General features: G+C 38.7%; 2 protein-coding genes across 3 annotated transcripts; both read left to right on the forward strand.

Moving 5' to 3' along the window:
- Positions 1–213: 213 nt before the first annotated feature.
- On the forward strand, positions 214–4,886 carry LOC110058787 (acireductone dioxygenase-like). Its single transcript, XM_020765445.2, has 5 exons — positions 214–325; positions 1,757–1,886; positions 3,120–3,239; positions 3,429–3,608; positions 4,466–4,886. Exons 2-5 carry the CDS (start codon positions 1,767–1,769, stop codon positions 4,595–4,597), a joined length of 552 nt encoding a protein of 183 aa, XP_020621104.1. The 5' UTR covers positions 214–325; positions 1,757–1,766; the 3' UTR covers positions 4,598–4,886.
- Positions 4,887–8,183: 3,297 nt separating this feature from the next.
- Positions 8,184–13,578, forward strand: LOC110058729 (uncharacterized). Of its 2 annotated transcripts, none has more exons than XM_020765385.2 (2): positions 8,184–8,726; positions 12,270–13,578. In XM_020765385.2, exons 1-2 carry the CDS (start codon positions 8,595–8,597, stop codon positions 13,221–13,223), a joined length of 1,086 nt encoding a protein of 361 aa, XP_020621044.1. In that variant the 5' UTR covers positions 8,184–8,594; the 3' UTR covers positions 13,224–13,578. The 2 variants fall into 2 exon arrangements, with proteins under 2 accessions (XP_020621044.1, XP_089128161.1); XM_089272035.1 differs by lacking the exon at positions 8,184–8,726 and adding an exon at positions 11,766–12,118.
- The last annotated feature ends 2,025 nt before the right edge of the window (positions 13,579–15,603 follow it).

Below are 15,603 nucleotides of genomic sequence, written 5' to 3' on the forward strand. Positions count from 1 at the left end.
CGTACTGTCTTTATATCAAGTAAAATAATGCTTTAATTTATTGAGACAAAGCTTAGTAAGAAGATAATTGGGTTTTGAACAGACTTGTGGATGATTTCACTTGCCCCAGTTTTAAGCTTTCAGTGTTTTGGGTACCCAAAACACTAGGGATTTGGGTACGGGGGTACCCAAAACTCAGGGATACCCAAATCACTGTGACGGGCTTTGGAAAGGAGACGGAGTGTGGGGACTGGGCTCAACCCAAGACGTGTGTGTGCATTGTCGTGTGCAGTTACGTACAAAGCTTTTGCGAAGCATAATTTCCAAGTCACGCTTAGAAAGAGACGTGAGTATTTCAAGTGGTTCTAGAATGTTTGTTTATGATTATTTCTTATTGTTTTCTATACCAGAGCGTAAGGTCAAAGTTCAATTTAACACTCAGAATCCATCGGCCCATAAACGATCGATGGATTTGGAGGGATCTGCACTAAATAACGAACTTAAAAATATTGACGTTTGGCTACGTTGTAACAAATTATCGGTGAATGTAAAGAAAACGTCTTATCTCATTTTCAAACCTTGGCAGAAGAAATGTAACCATAACTTTTCTATCTCCAAGACAAGAGAGGGAGACAAGGCTTGCAACGTGGCGGCTGCCAATCGCGACCGTCTCCCTCTCTTGTCTTACCGGTATCCAGCTAAAAGTAATTTCGTGAAAAGACGCTTCAGACGTCCCAAGAACGCGAAAAAACACCGCACATGAGTCGATTAACGTTTCATTTAACTTTAATGGGTTATTCAGACCGAGATGTAATTTAGATATGCAATTTTCAGAGCTTTATTCATAACTCTCATAGATTCTATTTGTTTCATATAAACATTATTATACATTGAACTCACTATCTCTTTTCTGATCGGCCGAAAGCGTACAGTGAATTTTCGAAATCAGCGCCTGTGATGTCATAGCTGCAGATTATACAATAATCATGTCACCGCGGTACATGATTTCTAAGGGTAATCATGTCAAGGTCGTGCACTTTGTGTTGCTTGCCATCAGTGAAGAAGCGAAAACATGACTTCCATTTTATTTCCATTCAATGTATAATAAAACAGTTGTTGGATTCGGTTTTTGTGATATCCAGAATAATCAAGGTCTGGGTGAGGGTTATCGGGCTGGTAAGGGTTATCAGGCGAAGTGGAAGGCTTCAGCTGATAACCCCTACCTCGACCTTGATTATTCTGGATATCACAAAAGCCTCATCCAGTAATTGTTTATTATTAACCACGAACACATAGACTGGTCCATCTGTGTTTAGAAAATCATTTATCAGCACTTTTGTTTACCATGATGCTGCAAAATGTACCAGGGTATCCAATCGATGAAATTGATAATCGATTACAATCGTTACCAATTAATATCAATCGATGAGCAATTGATGAAGAGGATTTGTGTGACCTTTTATCGATTCGGTGGTCACATCAATTGTCAATTGGTATCGATTGGTCGAAAATTTCATCACATTTTAAAATATAGAAGATGTTGGGAATAGGTGCTTAATATGGATCACTAACAGGTGTTTATTATAATAATGAAATAATATTAAAAAGATTCTTGTTTATCCATGTTTGTTAGTAACTTTAAACATGGGAATTTGGTTAACTCATGTGTGAAACAAGATCACCCCTAACCTTCTCCAATACTGCATTCTGCATGTTTTTGTGAACTAAACCTAAACAAAATACAGTATTCTTTTTTTTTTCCCCAATTTTTGAACAGTGTGATTATCATGGTGAAAGCGTGGTTTATGGATTCCTCTGACACAGATCAGAGACTGCCACATCAGCTTGATCCTCCTGAACCAGTATCACTGGAAGATTTGAAGAACTGTGGGGTATTATACTGGAAGGTAAATCACAGAGGGTCGTACAGGAGGGTCTCTGGCACAGTTCACGAACTGAAAAGATTGTGAATAATGGATCACAGATATCAAAATTTCATTTTCTCAAATCACAAAAATAAGCAAGTCATGTACTCTTTTTAATGACGTGCTCTTACACTAGAAAGAGTGTTTGAAGAAAGCAAAACCGTGAAAGGCCAAGGCTCCATTGATATTGCAAATCACATATTTAAATCACTGTTGACAGATGACTCTAACCATTCCAAGGACTCACATCTCAAAATCACGTAGAATAGAGTGCTGAAATCACGAATATCGGTTAATAATTCAAGTTCTTCATGGGTGATGCAAAACCTTCAGATCACGGATCATGAAAAATAATTTCGTTAATTCACGTTTCACTGAAAATAAAATCAACTAATCATGTATCAAGAGACTACCCCTGAATGACCCTCATCACACATTTGAGTTTCAGGCAAGGGAAAAGGATAAAGGGGGTTGAGAAGGAGAGCACCAAATTGAAGGGGTGAGTGGAAAAAGACCCTAGGTGACATCTGATAGACTGTAACATTCTCCTAGCAAATTGCTTTTCATTTCCTTCTACAAAAAGAGCAGAATTTGACATGAGATCAAGAGTCACTTAGGGCTTTTTTCCATGCACCCTTTCAATTTATTTAAGTGACAGGGCAGTAAATGGTAAGTTTGAGACTTTTCTGCGTGTACAAGACTTACTTGGCTTTGCAAGAGAGAATGGGGCTCTAAATTGTGTTGCAAAAACTTGAGATTGCATGGCCTTTGAAATTTGACTAAAATTATGTAGGACGCATTTTTTCAAAGGATCACTCAAAGGACCACTCAAGAATGATGGGGACAAAGGGGGAACAAGGGGTAGCTATTTTATTGACCCAAGTGGTAGTAGGAAAATAATAATCCCTTGTTTAGATAGCTGTGTGAGTGTGAAAAGCAACCATGTGAAAACTTGTACATTCTTGCAATGCAATAGCCCAAGCATTCTCGTATGAGTTAGGGTAATAGAGAAGTCTGGCTGTCCATGAAACTGTGAACCGATTTTATGTTAACATTCCTAACTTTAGGTCTCACTCTCCAATAGTGTGTCGTTGTTAACTAATAGGCCTAAGGATTAGAACCAATTGCAAGGTCATGTGATTGGTAGTCCTTGTAAAGTGAAATACACCCATCTTAAACCCCTCACCTGTGATGAATGAACATTGTGTTTTGTAGATAGATGCTGATAATTATGAGAAGGAAGGCAAACTGGCAAAGATTCGGGAAGAACGAGGCTACAGTTATGATGACTGTATCACATGTACTCCAGAAAAGCTTCCAAACTATGAGCAAAAGGTATTCAAAACACAAACACACAACTCTGTGCTTGGGGAACAAGTATTTCAGCTCGAATGTATAGGGTGAAATATGAAAGACATAGTTTATAACATACACTTTTGTACTAAAATTCACTTGACAAGGGCTGTGCACACACACAAAAACGTATGGCAGTCAGTAATGAGTATTTCTATATTGATACCATAGCTCAAGACGTTTTTTGAAGAGCATCTTCACACAGATGAAGAGATCAGATTTATCCTGGACGGCAGTGGCTACTTTGACATCAGGAATCAGGAGGATAAGTGGATTCGCATTTTTGTTGAAAAGGGTGACTTGATCATTCTACCAGCTGGCATTTATCACCGTTTCACTTTGGATGACAAAGTAAGTGAACCTTATTCCATCAACAATGCTGTGAGATAATCATGTCAGCATTCTGTGATCACTTAGCTTGTGAACAGGGTCTTTGGTCAAGGATGTGGCAAAGAGAAAGTGGAAAGAAAGGGAAGAGGAGAGAGAGGAGGGCAGAAAGTAGTGGAAAGCTCTTACACTAATCGCAACCCCATTCCCCCCTTGACCACTTCACTCTGAGCCAGTTCCCTTTTGGCCCTACTAGCTGCAGTCAGACCCTTCCAGCTGGAGTCTGTTCATACATGTAGACTATGATCTCTTTGTTGGCATAAATTTGTCTCAGATCTGATCATGTGATTAAGTTTTTCTCACATTTGCAACAGGTCAACTTATTCACTTGAAAAAGTCGAAGTGTTTTTTAGAATTTTTCAACATTGTGCAATTCCAGAACATATCCATACCTCCCCCACGGAAGGGATTTTTTCTAAGACCTCCCCACCCTTCTGGAAATTCCAGTTCAGCTTCATACATTTCTTTAAATATTTTGGTTTTTGAGAATCCCACACTTCCCCAGAAGTTTCAATCCCTTCTGTGGGGGGAGTATGGATATTTTCTGGAACTGCACATTTTGATACAGCATCTATTCAAGGGCAGTACTTATTTAGAACTCATTTCCAGTGTATAGTTAATTTTGAGTAAAACATCTTTTTCTTATCCAAAAATGATAGAGACAATGACCAAAACTTTACCAAAACTTCATTTGGTCATTGTCATTTATTTGTTTATTGAAATAAGTAAAAATGTAAGGGTCACTCATTTTTCAATACCTAAGATTGATACTGACAAGATTGATGTAGACTTTCTCCTAATCTCTACCTTTTCCTCCACAGGACTACATAAAAGCAATGCGTCTGTTCATTGGTGAACCTGTGTGGACCCCTCATAACAGGCCTTCAGATGACAATCCAGCTCGTCTTAAATACCTTCAGAATGTGCAGGCAGGAGTGTTTACCAAAGCCTAGGAACTCTGCAAGAAAGAAACGCACATGGTGACTTTTTTCCAAAATAATCGGGTCACTGCTGTCCTCTTGTAAGATGGACAAACTCGCTGGTAAAATTGGACTTAGTTCAGAAGCCAAAGTAGAAATTTAATCCGTGGGTTTTAACACATGGATAGTGGCATGAAGCTTGGAAAATATATATATTTTTTTTACTAATGGGCCTTGTTGTAAAAGAAGAGTTGGTGAAAACATAGTCATTGGAAAATGAAATCACATGATAAACAATAAACTAGCCAGTACAATGTCATAATGTTGCCCTTGTCATCTGTGAAATACCTAAGAAAATTGTTGTTATTATTTTATTTATTTACTTATTTATTTATTTATTTATTTATTTATTATTTTTTTTGGGGGGGGGTGGTTTCCATCACTGATGCTTCACAAATTGAATAAATCAGTCGATATAACACATTAATGCCGCACCCTGCTCATGGCCCCCAGGGGTACTCTCATGAAAAGGTCGGGGTGCTCATTGGATAATTTGAATTAAACCCCTAAAGGAGATCAATCTGGGTGTGGCTCTGGCTTTATTTGACACCTATAAGATACCACTTAAAACAGAATACCAGGCCGCTGTTCAGGAAAGGAGCCCGCGGTAGTAGACTGGAATAGAGAGACCGACGGAAGTCGAACTTAAAAACGGAAATAAGAGCGTTTCTTTTGGTATTGTTTCTACGAGTGCGAACTAAAAGATACTTTGACAGCTAAAAATAGTGGTGTTTGTCATGAACACCCTAAGTGAGACCAGAATCTTTGATTTACACCGTTAAGAAAGACGACAAGAATTCCCGACCTTTTCACATGGGAGTTCCCCCCCCCCCCCGCCCCCTCCCCGCTACCGTCATGGGCCCATCTGTCTGTCAACGAAAAATATATCAAGATTATATAAAGCGCCCAGATATAAGCCCTCCACCGCGCACGTTTCCTATATTAACTTGATTACCAAGGTCCTCGCAGAACACTTTGCTTCAAACAGAACTAAGCAATGAATCCGTTTTCCAAGTAGAATGCAGATGAAAACGGTTGATAGGAGTGGCTTTCCTGCGATCTCTCTCATAATAGCCTTTTGAGTCATTATTGAAGCGATTTTATGCTGCCAAGTTTAACCCCTAGCGCTGACTGGCATTTCATGATATATCGTGGACCCTGCGAACAAAGCCGCTTCTATCACTCTTAGATAAGTTATATATCTTTGAAAGATGCAAGCGACTCTGCTCATAAAGTAAACTTGGTGCTTTCAAGCTTTTTTCAGAGTCAGGTCGGCGGGAAAAGATAAGAACAAATGTGTTGGCATTAAAACTAAACAGCGCAAATTTGAACAGAAATGCTTTATTTCGCAAGACTTGCAAGGGGCTAGCTCCCTAAGCAACGCCACAGACGACAACCAAGAAACATTTGGACCGAAAAACGGTTTGGTTCCGGCCTTGTCCCCAGGCCTCCCTCCGTGGTTAGGGAGGGGTGCCTGTAGAGTTTCTATCACTTCTTCTTTTCTCTCCTCGGTACGTCATCGACGAAGTGTAAGGAAAGGAATACAAGGTTACATTTAATGTTATCTATCCTCCCCCACGAACGTCGAGCGAAGATGCCATGAAAACTGCCTACGAGGCTAAATGCAAAGTGTTTGCTTGGAACGAAGGCGGCAGTTGCACTAAGGTTGGTAACGCTACCTGACAAACAGGGGCGTCTGACATGTATGGGCGCCATATCAAAATACCAAAAGTTTATGACTACCTCTGGATGGTTACTGTGTCACACTACTAATTAATGGTTGAAAATTACAGCTTTCGACTTATTAAAAAAAAAAGGGGTTAAAATGACAGCGTTTGACTTCTAGCGACTATCAGAGGAAGGAAAAGACTAATAATAAATTGGTTCGCTGGGCTGAGGTTCGAAGAATGGATGTGTCGAGAAATCTAGATCCACTGTAACAAAGGCTTTCCTTGTCAAATTTTTCTAAGTTTCAATATGAATAATTCGGAGTATTTTTCAGGATTTCGTAATTCTTAAGAGATTGATAAATGGCTGAAGTCTCCTACATGTATTGCAATGTAAGTTCAGTAAACTTTAATTTGAAAGGGGCGATCTGTTTCTGAAATTGTCACAGAATTGTTACAAACAATTTACGCCACGCGCGGATCTGGGTTGTTATGTTTTGGCGAATTCATGAATGCTTCATGTTTTCAAAATTGATTAATCTGTCGCGTAGTCTCTTTCGCAGCCGTTATTGCGAAGGAATCTACATCAGTCTGCATTTTACCCCTGGTCTGCAGTCTGCGTTTTTATACCCTCAGTCTGCATTTTACCATCAGTCTGCAGTCTGCAGTCTGCAAGGCCTCTACAGTCTGTGTTTTACACTGACCGGATTTTTTACATATAAAAGTCACAAGGTGTGCCACCGTATCGGTTATCCATTCCGGCCACACTCTTGGCTCGATTTCTTTTGCAAATGATTTCAGCTTCCTGTCATCAAAAGAGGTCTTTTCCGAAACAAATGAATAGTTTATCCAAGTAAACAAAAACAGCTTCAGTTAAACAGCAATTCGATTAGAACCTGTATACTTGTATTGTTTTCTCATTAGTCTCGAACAAAAGGTTTTCCTGTTTGTTGTGGCTTTCGATTAAGATCTTAACCTTTGAGAGCAACGGAGAGAACTACAAAAAATCATTTTACGTCTCAAAGAAACCTCACTGTTATCCTTAATATACGCAAATGATTATACCGAAAGATCTAGACTTTTCGTTTAGAAAGATTAATTTCACAAAAAGTTGAATTGTTTATTCAGTCAGTGAGAGCGGGAAAGAGAGATAAGCGCTAACTTCCGGTTACATTTTTGAATAATTAGTCTTGAAACAATTTCGGATTTTCTAGCTTCAATACAGGGCTAAACATTTGAAATACAAAGGAGATTGTTTAGAATTTTTGTTAAACATCACTCTCTGTGTTCACCGACGGACAAAAATGCGTTAATACTCTAATTAATTTGCGCCTAGTGAGAAAGTTATTTGACTGTGAATCAAAAGCAAACATTTTAACCAAATTGTGTGCCTAAATGGCGGTTGCGCGCACATTCGGAAAAATCCTGGGTTTTGTTTTGGAATGGACCAAGAGGGGAGAAAATCAGTTTGGGAAGATAGCAAATCGCTCGATTAGTCAGTTGAACGTTGCTCATTTCGGTTTTCGCCGTCGAAACTAGTACTTTAAATAATGAAGAATATTTGGAATGACAAAAATGTCAAATAACTTTCAACTGAGGCTTGATTTTTGTAAACATTGTTGGACATACCACTCTCGAAACAGGTTTCAAGGATACAAACAATCCAATTCTATTCTAAACGAAAAGAAAATAATTGCCAATTCTAATGTTCTGCTTCCATTGCGTTAAAACTCTTTACTAAGGGTATGGTCTTAAAGAGATAACATTGAATGTCGTCTGCTTTGTTCCAATGAAGTGAAAATTAAAAATTAAAGTGGTACAATACCAAGCGAGAGGTACGATATGCAAATTTGTTCTCGTCTGGTTGCTAGCGGCGAGCCTACACAATAGCTTCGTACCATGTGGTGAACGAAAACCGTTTGTTGTAAACAATATTTTTGTTGAGGTTTTTAGCTAATTGGTTGGTTGGACGCAGAGGCCCTCACTTATGTCGCCCACAATTCAATAGCAAACAATATCGGTCAATTAAATCGCTGTGAAAACAAGAAGCTCCCTGAACAAAAGACTGATAGGGTAGAATTATTATTCACAGACTATTTACCGGCGCGCGCGCGACTCGAGGTGAACCGGGCCTCTTTTGGTTGACATGGTGAAGGTGCTCCACGCAGCTATTTTCGTTTTACTTCTTTGAGTGGACTGAACGAGCAATATCCCTTTATAAAGGAATTTGTTTTATAAACTGTGGAATATAGAGCCTAAAGTTGCCGGAGGTATTTCAGCAGGAGCGCAAAACGACTTTGGAAATGGATGTCCCAGAATCGACATCGCTGTGGCCTTCAGCCTCCGGTCCCAAGGTTCCAAATGTGGACGGCAAACTTCGTAAAACTGATAAGCTTGACATGGACGGCGCTTTGGCTTGTCTTAGGAGAGAATTAGTAAGTACATTTTGTCTCATTTTTCCCGTTATGAGTTGTCATGCTCTTGAACAAAGTAGATATTCTTTCAAGGTGTTCTAATGTTCATCTATCAGGGGCACTTTCGTTATGCCTAAAATCAAACCGTGTCGATTTGTTATAGCAATCAGTCGCCGATCATGTATTCTCTACAGTCCAAACCTGTTAAAAATAGGAAATTGGCAATCGATGTTAGCCTTTCTATTTTCAATTTTGCGTGCAGTATTTGTTATAATTTTTAAAAGCCGATTCTGTTATATTTGAAGATAAGCGTAGGTTTGTATCCTGACAGTTGTCATACAATCCGGGTTGCTGAAATCGCCTAATTTTTGGTTCTACGCGGCTTCACAGTACCTTGTTCACTGCTACGATTTTTCAAGTCAATGTGCTGCCAATTCTTTTAATGATATTGTTACGTTACGAAACTTGTGATATTTGAGTTCGACTAGATGGATTGGCGGACAAAGTCGTTTATGACTTGAACTTTATTAAAATCATCTTTTCTGGTTGCTTCAGCGAAAGGATGTTATGAAACGTCGTCATTTTTTACTCTCTTCAAAAAAAGATGGAGCTTTGTTCTACAAACGAAACTGAGTAGGTCGAATAATTCTATAACCATGCAACTACAGGTTCAGTTTGTAAATTAAAGTACCATGATCAGCTAGATATTTTTTGTAATCATCGCTCGTTCATGAACTTTGAATTTCGACTCGTGTGCGTTAAATGTTCGCGTTAAATTTAATTTCGTGTTTTTGCGGTTTGTGATCTGAAATTCACACGTTCGCAAAAGTTACCCACACTTAAAGTGGATCCAGTTCGCAAGTAAATTGTTACCTTTCCTTGCTTTTAAGCTTCATTGCACTGGAGAAAGCATTTATATGTAATCGCTGCCAGCTCAGCCATTTAGCCGGTATACAGATATTGGGAGAGCCACAACATTTCTACACGGTATTAGCCTTAAGTTTTCAAGGAGACTATATATTTTATCTTGGCAAAACTTTCAGATTGTTTTGATCGACCCATTTAAGCCTTACGAGAAAATTCAGTTCACTATCGGTAAACTAAACGCGAATGCAAAAGGCTTGAGGCTATACTGAAGTGCATGATTGCATTTCTGTGCGACTCTTCGATTTTCGCATATAATGTTTGTTAATAATAATACTGTACTTTGAACACTCGACGTGGCTTCCCCGAAATCACATTTAAGTCGATGTCATTTAAAATCTTGTGCTGTATATATTGGCCCTGATCCGACCACTTCTTTTTTTTTTCTATTTGTATAGTGTTATTGTGTGACGTAGATTTGAACATAGTTAACTATGATTTGAATGAAAAACAGCATGGAGGCAATTTTTTGCACGAATTATCCGATTCTCTCGAAATGTACTAACTCATCCGGAAATATCAAGAGGTTATAATGGATTAAGTAAACGTTTAAATAGCTTGTAATTTCCAATTTCACGAAATGACAGAAAGGTTATATTACGTAGACATAACAGTTGGTCATTTACATTTTAGCACATGAATATCATTTGGGGTTCACTCTGGAGCAGGTGGCAGTAGTGATGGCGGTTTCTGCACAATTGTTTTTTGAAGAAATTTTGGGCTTGAGGTTCAAGTCAGTGTCCGTACTGTGCAGCGACTCAAGAGTGACACAAATTGCACGCTACTTCGTATGAAAACATTCTGTAACCGGGCTTCTCGATACCGGCATATTCATATAAAATCATCGTTGATATATGGATTTCAAATACGGTATTAATATACTAAATTTCTAGTCGATTCCTATGATCTGATACCATTAAAAAGAATTTAAAAATATATATACTACTGATGTATTATTGCATGCAGCTATTCGTTCACCTATATTTGGAAACGAACAATATTCACATAACAGAGCTGATGATAAAGCAATTTCAGACGGAAATGTTGAAAGCCTTGAACTATATAATTTAATGAGTTTCTGACGTTTTAAAGGCCAGAAGTTACTCTTTCTCACGCTCAATTAAGTTTGATGATGAACTATTTTTTGAATGTCGTCTCAGTCGATAAGTACTAATCGAGCGTTCAAGGAAAACCCGCCAGTTTCAGTCGAAAAACAGCTAAAATTAGGTTTAGTGATCATTCTCAAACCGAAGCCCTTTATGAGACTTTTGTGGGTGATCAGCACTTTCAAACTTTTTAAAGCCGTGACAAGTTTTTTAGGGTTAGCTACTGAAGGCAGTATGTGACGTCATGTCGGGATGGAAATAGAAAAATTGAAATGAAAAGCTATATATACTTTGATAAATGTAATACACAAAAATTTCACTGAGAGTTAATTCTTTTCCCTAACTTTCGCTTGTGTCAACTATTTCGATCGGATAGTTTACTTTCACTTTCGTGTCATGAGCTTCACCGAGTGTTAATCAAATGTCATTAAAATTCAATAAATTTTATGATGTGAAAGTCAGGCTCGTAAACTCCTGACATGCATGAAATCAACTTCATCACAATATCACTTTATGGTTAACTCTGTTTTCCTTTATTGGCTGATTACGAAGGACATTTTATATTGCTTCAATAAAGAATGATGTAGATATGTCAAGAAAGTTGCATTCGTGAAGTATCAAAGAGGCCAAAATTCGAACCTTTATTTAGAACTTAACCTTCATTCATAAGACAAAAGAAAAAATAGACTCCATTGTCAGTCCAACTCGATCAATATCCTGACAATATCGGAAGGCTAAAACAAATTTTATTGGTTCAACTTTTGATTTGATATTTCTATATTAAGCAAGGACGAAACGGTCTTTTTCCGTAGACGTTACTCAGGAGTGACTCATTGAACACTGACTTATGACGCTAAAAAAATGAAACGGCACAAGTAAATTTGCAAGGATTCACCGTAAGAAAAAACAAAATAGACGGATTCGAAGTACTAGAGGTTTCAACTGATAATGAAGTGAGAAAAAACTGATTTAATGATTGGAGAACTGTACTTTACACTGTATATTAATTCTAATTCTAATTTCCTTGAATGACTTTTGCCAAGCTGGAGATGCTTTTGTTTGTTCAGTTTGAAGTTCAATTTTAACATAAGCTTGTCTTCAGCTGAGTCATTGATATCTTCAATTTTCTTAAAACTCCTACAGTATATAGCTTCCGTAATTGAAAAAGGATAAGCATGGAGGCATATTGTCAGTAATGAAAGGAATTAACTCTATTGGCAGGCCTTATGGCGAGAAATATTCATCAACATCTTGCAGATATTATAGTAGCTAGAACAATAAAGGTCACGTGATTTTTCGAGAACATTTATGGTTTATATTGAAAACCACTTAAAACCAGTATTTCTTCACAGCAAGACGATATAGAATTGCCCGATATACAAAGTAATAATAATAATTTTTCGGCCTATACGCACTGCGGACCTATTCACTTCCGCATTGGGTGCCCAAATATTTCATGTTACTGCTTTAGGTTTATAATATCGATACAACATTAAAGGTCAATTTGCTTTTTCTTTTATAATTATTTCTATAGGCAGCCATGCAGACGCAAGACAGAAATTTACACAAACAGCTGTTAGCAATGCGTTGCAGCATCTCTGGACTCAAAGACGAACTTAAAAACGAACGAGAAAATTGGGAAATGGAGACCCTACAAGAAGACAGAGAGCAAATCAAACCCGCTCCTGCTCCGGGCTATGTAACTAAAGTTGAGGTCATAAACTCCAGTCCAGAAGGGCCTAGAATAAACCACGCTAAACAAGATTCTGGCATATTAACTGATGAGGAAAGAAGCGACGAAGAGCTGGAAGAGAGCGTGCAACAGATGTTGAAGACGTATCCGCCAATGACACCACAGAGGAGCAGCTCTTTTTCTGTCTCTGTGAATCGCTCCCATGGCAGTATCGTTGTGAAACGGGACGAGACCGGCGACGAAGAAGCCAAGCGGAAACCCGCGCGTAATCCGATTAGAGTGCGCGCGCGGAGCGTGGCTACAATTGAAATCGGACAGTTGTCAACCGCCGCGGTCTCTCCGCGCAATCGTTCCCAGACTTTTGCGGAGGGAACCTTTAATCGGTTTGGAAGCATGCCAGTTATTAATGAAATTCCCGGGGACGCTTTAGAGCGAAATACATCTAGATCAAAAACGTTCGCCTTATACGGATCTCGTCCAACGCAAAGCGCCGTCGTACGGAACAACAAATCGTCTTTTTCGCTTCCAAGAAAACTGCCCATCGCATTTGGTACACTCACAAGACACGGCAGTATGCCAGTCATGTATCATGGTGGAAGACCCAAGTCTGCATCTGGGTCGGGAAACACGAACGAGAACGCTGTAAAACTTGTTAGCAGCAACCAGCCTATAAAGAGATCGACGAGCCAGCTTGTTCTTAGTCGGCCAGCATGGGAGAAAGCCAGAGAATTTGAGTCAAATCAAATGATGCAGCACAGAGTGTACAGATCTAGTAGCCAAGTATCGCTTGTATGACACTGAGAGCGTTCTTTGACTGGGTCTAATATATACATATATATGTATTAATTTTTTTTGCTAAAAAAAAAAAGAGTGCAAAGAAGTGTTTTTGTTTTATTTATAAGTTTTACAATAGTTGCAGGGCCGGGCTCTCGTTCAACTGTCTACTGTAATTAAAAATTGCTTGGTTTTACGTCTCCTAAAGTCTGCGTGTTCAAAGAGCTAGTGCAGTTTTTCGCAACTAAACAACAGCGCCAACTTAGTGCAAGTGGATTCCCTATGATTAATGAGGGTTCTGTGAGTTGATACAAGTTTTCCACTCTTCCAAGTGTAAAGTTATAAGAAAACTATCATTAAAAAGATCATGATTATTTTTCGTCACAAGTTCTTACTATACCAAAACTTCATAGTAGCATGCAAAGATATGGCCAAATTTACATTTAAACAGTCCATGACCGAGCGCGACCATTTGCAGTTGCTCGTATGCTATCATAGTCTACTTGGGTTTGACTGCAAGGATTCAGTATTAGTTACTGGCAGCCAGTTATATGATCTGGCTTTGTGCATGATCAAGGCTAGGAAATCCAATCAAAATTGACATTAACAAATTTCCTGAGCCTCGAATTTGATAACCCCCCCCCTTACAAGGGCGCGGTCGGGATAGTGGATGAGACCTTCCCCCCCCGCCTCATAAGGATTTTATTTCGGAGTTTGAAGAGGATTTACCCTCTAATACTGAAACTGGGCTTTTGCTTGGTGTAGAAGACACAGTTAGCTTAAAACATAGAGAACAAAAGGATAAAAGAACGAGAAAAATAATGAAAACCAAATTGGCATGTGCGGCGGGGTTTTTAATAAGTCGTGTCCTATGTTTCTTACACCAAAAGGGAACCGCTGAAGCCGTCAGTAGCTATTCATTCATTCGTCGAAATAGACCATTTTCGTATTGTCGCTATTGGGCTGGAACTAGTCTTATGTGCATGGGGAGTCGATCCTTTTAAATGCAAATAACATTAATTATATGCCTATGAAGTAAGGAAGTGTCTATGAAGTAAAAAAAATAATTGCTGCTTATTTGAAAGGCTTTTCAAAGTAAAGAAGAGTCGCTTTTTCCTTTTTGGAATATCTTTTTTCGTTTTAGGGATATTTCCGTTTTTGTATTATGCAAATGAGGAAAGTGATGACGTCATAGGTGGTTCCACTAAATAAAACAGCAGAACACTCAATCGAGAATAACTCTAGAAATATTAAAGCAGTGTTCTTTAAACTTGGCACCAGAAATGTACATCACAAAAGGACCAACGATCATCCACTCCTAACAATCAAATGGGGAAAGTTAAGACAATATGGAAACCATGTGTGTTCCGAGCAAGACTCTCTGTCCCACTTTAAAAGGTTGCAAATGGGGATATTTGGTTTTTCACAGAGAGAGACTGGAGCCAAGAATGTTGCCATAGCAACAACCTAGTTGGTGTCATTCTGTTTCTTTTGTGATATACATTGCTGGTGCCAAGTTTTTCATATTTCTAGGGTTATTCTCGATTGAGTGTTGTGCTGTTTTAGTGGAACCACCTATGACATCATCACTCTCCTCATTTGCATAATACAAAAACGTGAATATCTCCAAAACGAAAAACGATATTCCAAAAAGGAAAACGCCATTCTTCTTTACTTTGAAAAGCCTTTCAAATAAGTAGCAATTATTTTTACTTCATAGGCACTTTCTTAATGATATTCCTCTTCCAGCATAAGCCTCCATTGCAAGCTTGTTCCGGTCCAATGCCGAAAGTATGAATATGGCTTTTTTTGATGTAGCCACTGTTATTGGGTCACTTAGAAGGTCTCATAAGGTCTCAACAATACATCAAACAACAGAAACAATGCCCCCAGCCCTAAAACAGTAACAGCTGCTACAATAAGGAAACAATAGCAGCTTACGAGAGCTGCTACCTTTCTACTTTTATTCCACGTCATTTCACATTCTCATCCGGCAACTGCATTTTGGCTTGGAGGTCCAGCCAGAAGCAAGATTGCGTGTTTTTCTTTATTTTGGCAGAATTCGTGTTCTTTTCCTATTTTCTTGAGCAGCATTGCAGAATTAGCACCTCTCGGATTTCATTGTCATTTTGAATTGATTTTCTATCAATTTGCACTGTTTTCTGAGTTTGGGAAAGTGTTTAAATCTTAGACCAGGATTAATGACGTCACTTGCAACATGTTTTTGTGAAGAGCAAGCCGAGTCTATGTACAGCGAAAGCCTATGGGATCATGGGATGCGGCTATCCTGCCGGCTAGAGGTTGCCCCTGCCCGAGGTGTATTTGCAAGGAAATCAAGATAGTGTCCTGTATGGCATATAATGACTTCTTCTTGCCAAAGCTGAGGCTTGTTTGGTGACAT

The sequence above is a fragment of the Orbicella faveolata genome, unplaced genomic scaffold (genome assembly GCF_042242905.1).
Source record: "Orbicella faveolata isolate gen_17 unplaced genomic scaffold, um_ofav_v1 contig_34, whole genome shotgun sequence".
Taxonomy (NCBI): Eukaryota; Metazoa; Cnidaria; class Anthozoa; order Scleractinia; family Merulinidae; genus Orbicella; species Orbicella faveolata.

Coding starts and splice junctions, on each gene's coding strand:
- LOC110058787 (XM_020765445.2), top strand. CDS start 1,767: ATGGTGAAAGCGTGGTTTATGGATTCCTCTGACACAGATCAGAGACTG. Junction 1,887..3,119: donor GTGGGGTATTATACTGGAAG/GTAAATCACAGA, acceptor TGTGTTTTGTAG/ATAGATGCTGATAATTATGA. Junction 3,609..4,465: donor GTTTCACTTTGGATGACAAA/GTAAGTGAACCT, acceptor TTTCCTCCACAG/GACTACATAAAAGCAATGCG.
- LOC110058729 (XM_020765385.2), top strand. CDS start 8,595: ATGGATGTCCCAGAATCGACATCGCTGTGGCCTTCAGCCTCCGGTCCC. Junction 8,727..12,269: donor CTTGTCTTAGGAGAGAATTA/GTAAGTACATTT, acceptor TTATTTCTATAG/GCAGCCATGCAGACGCAAGA.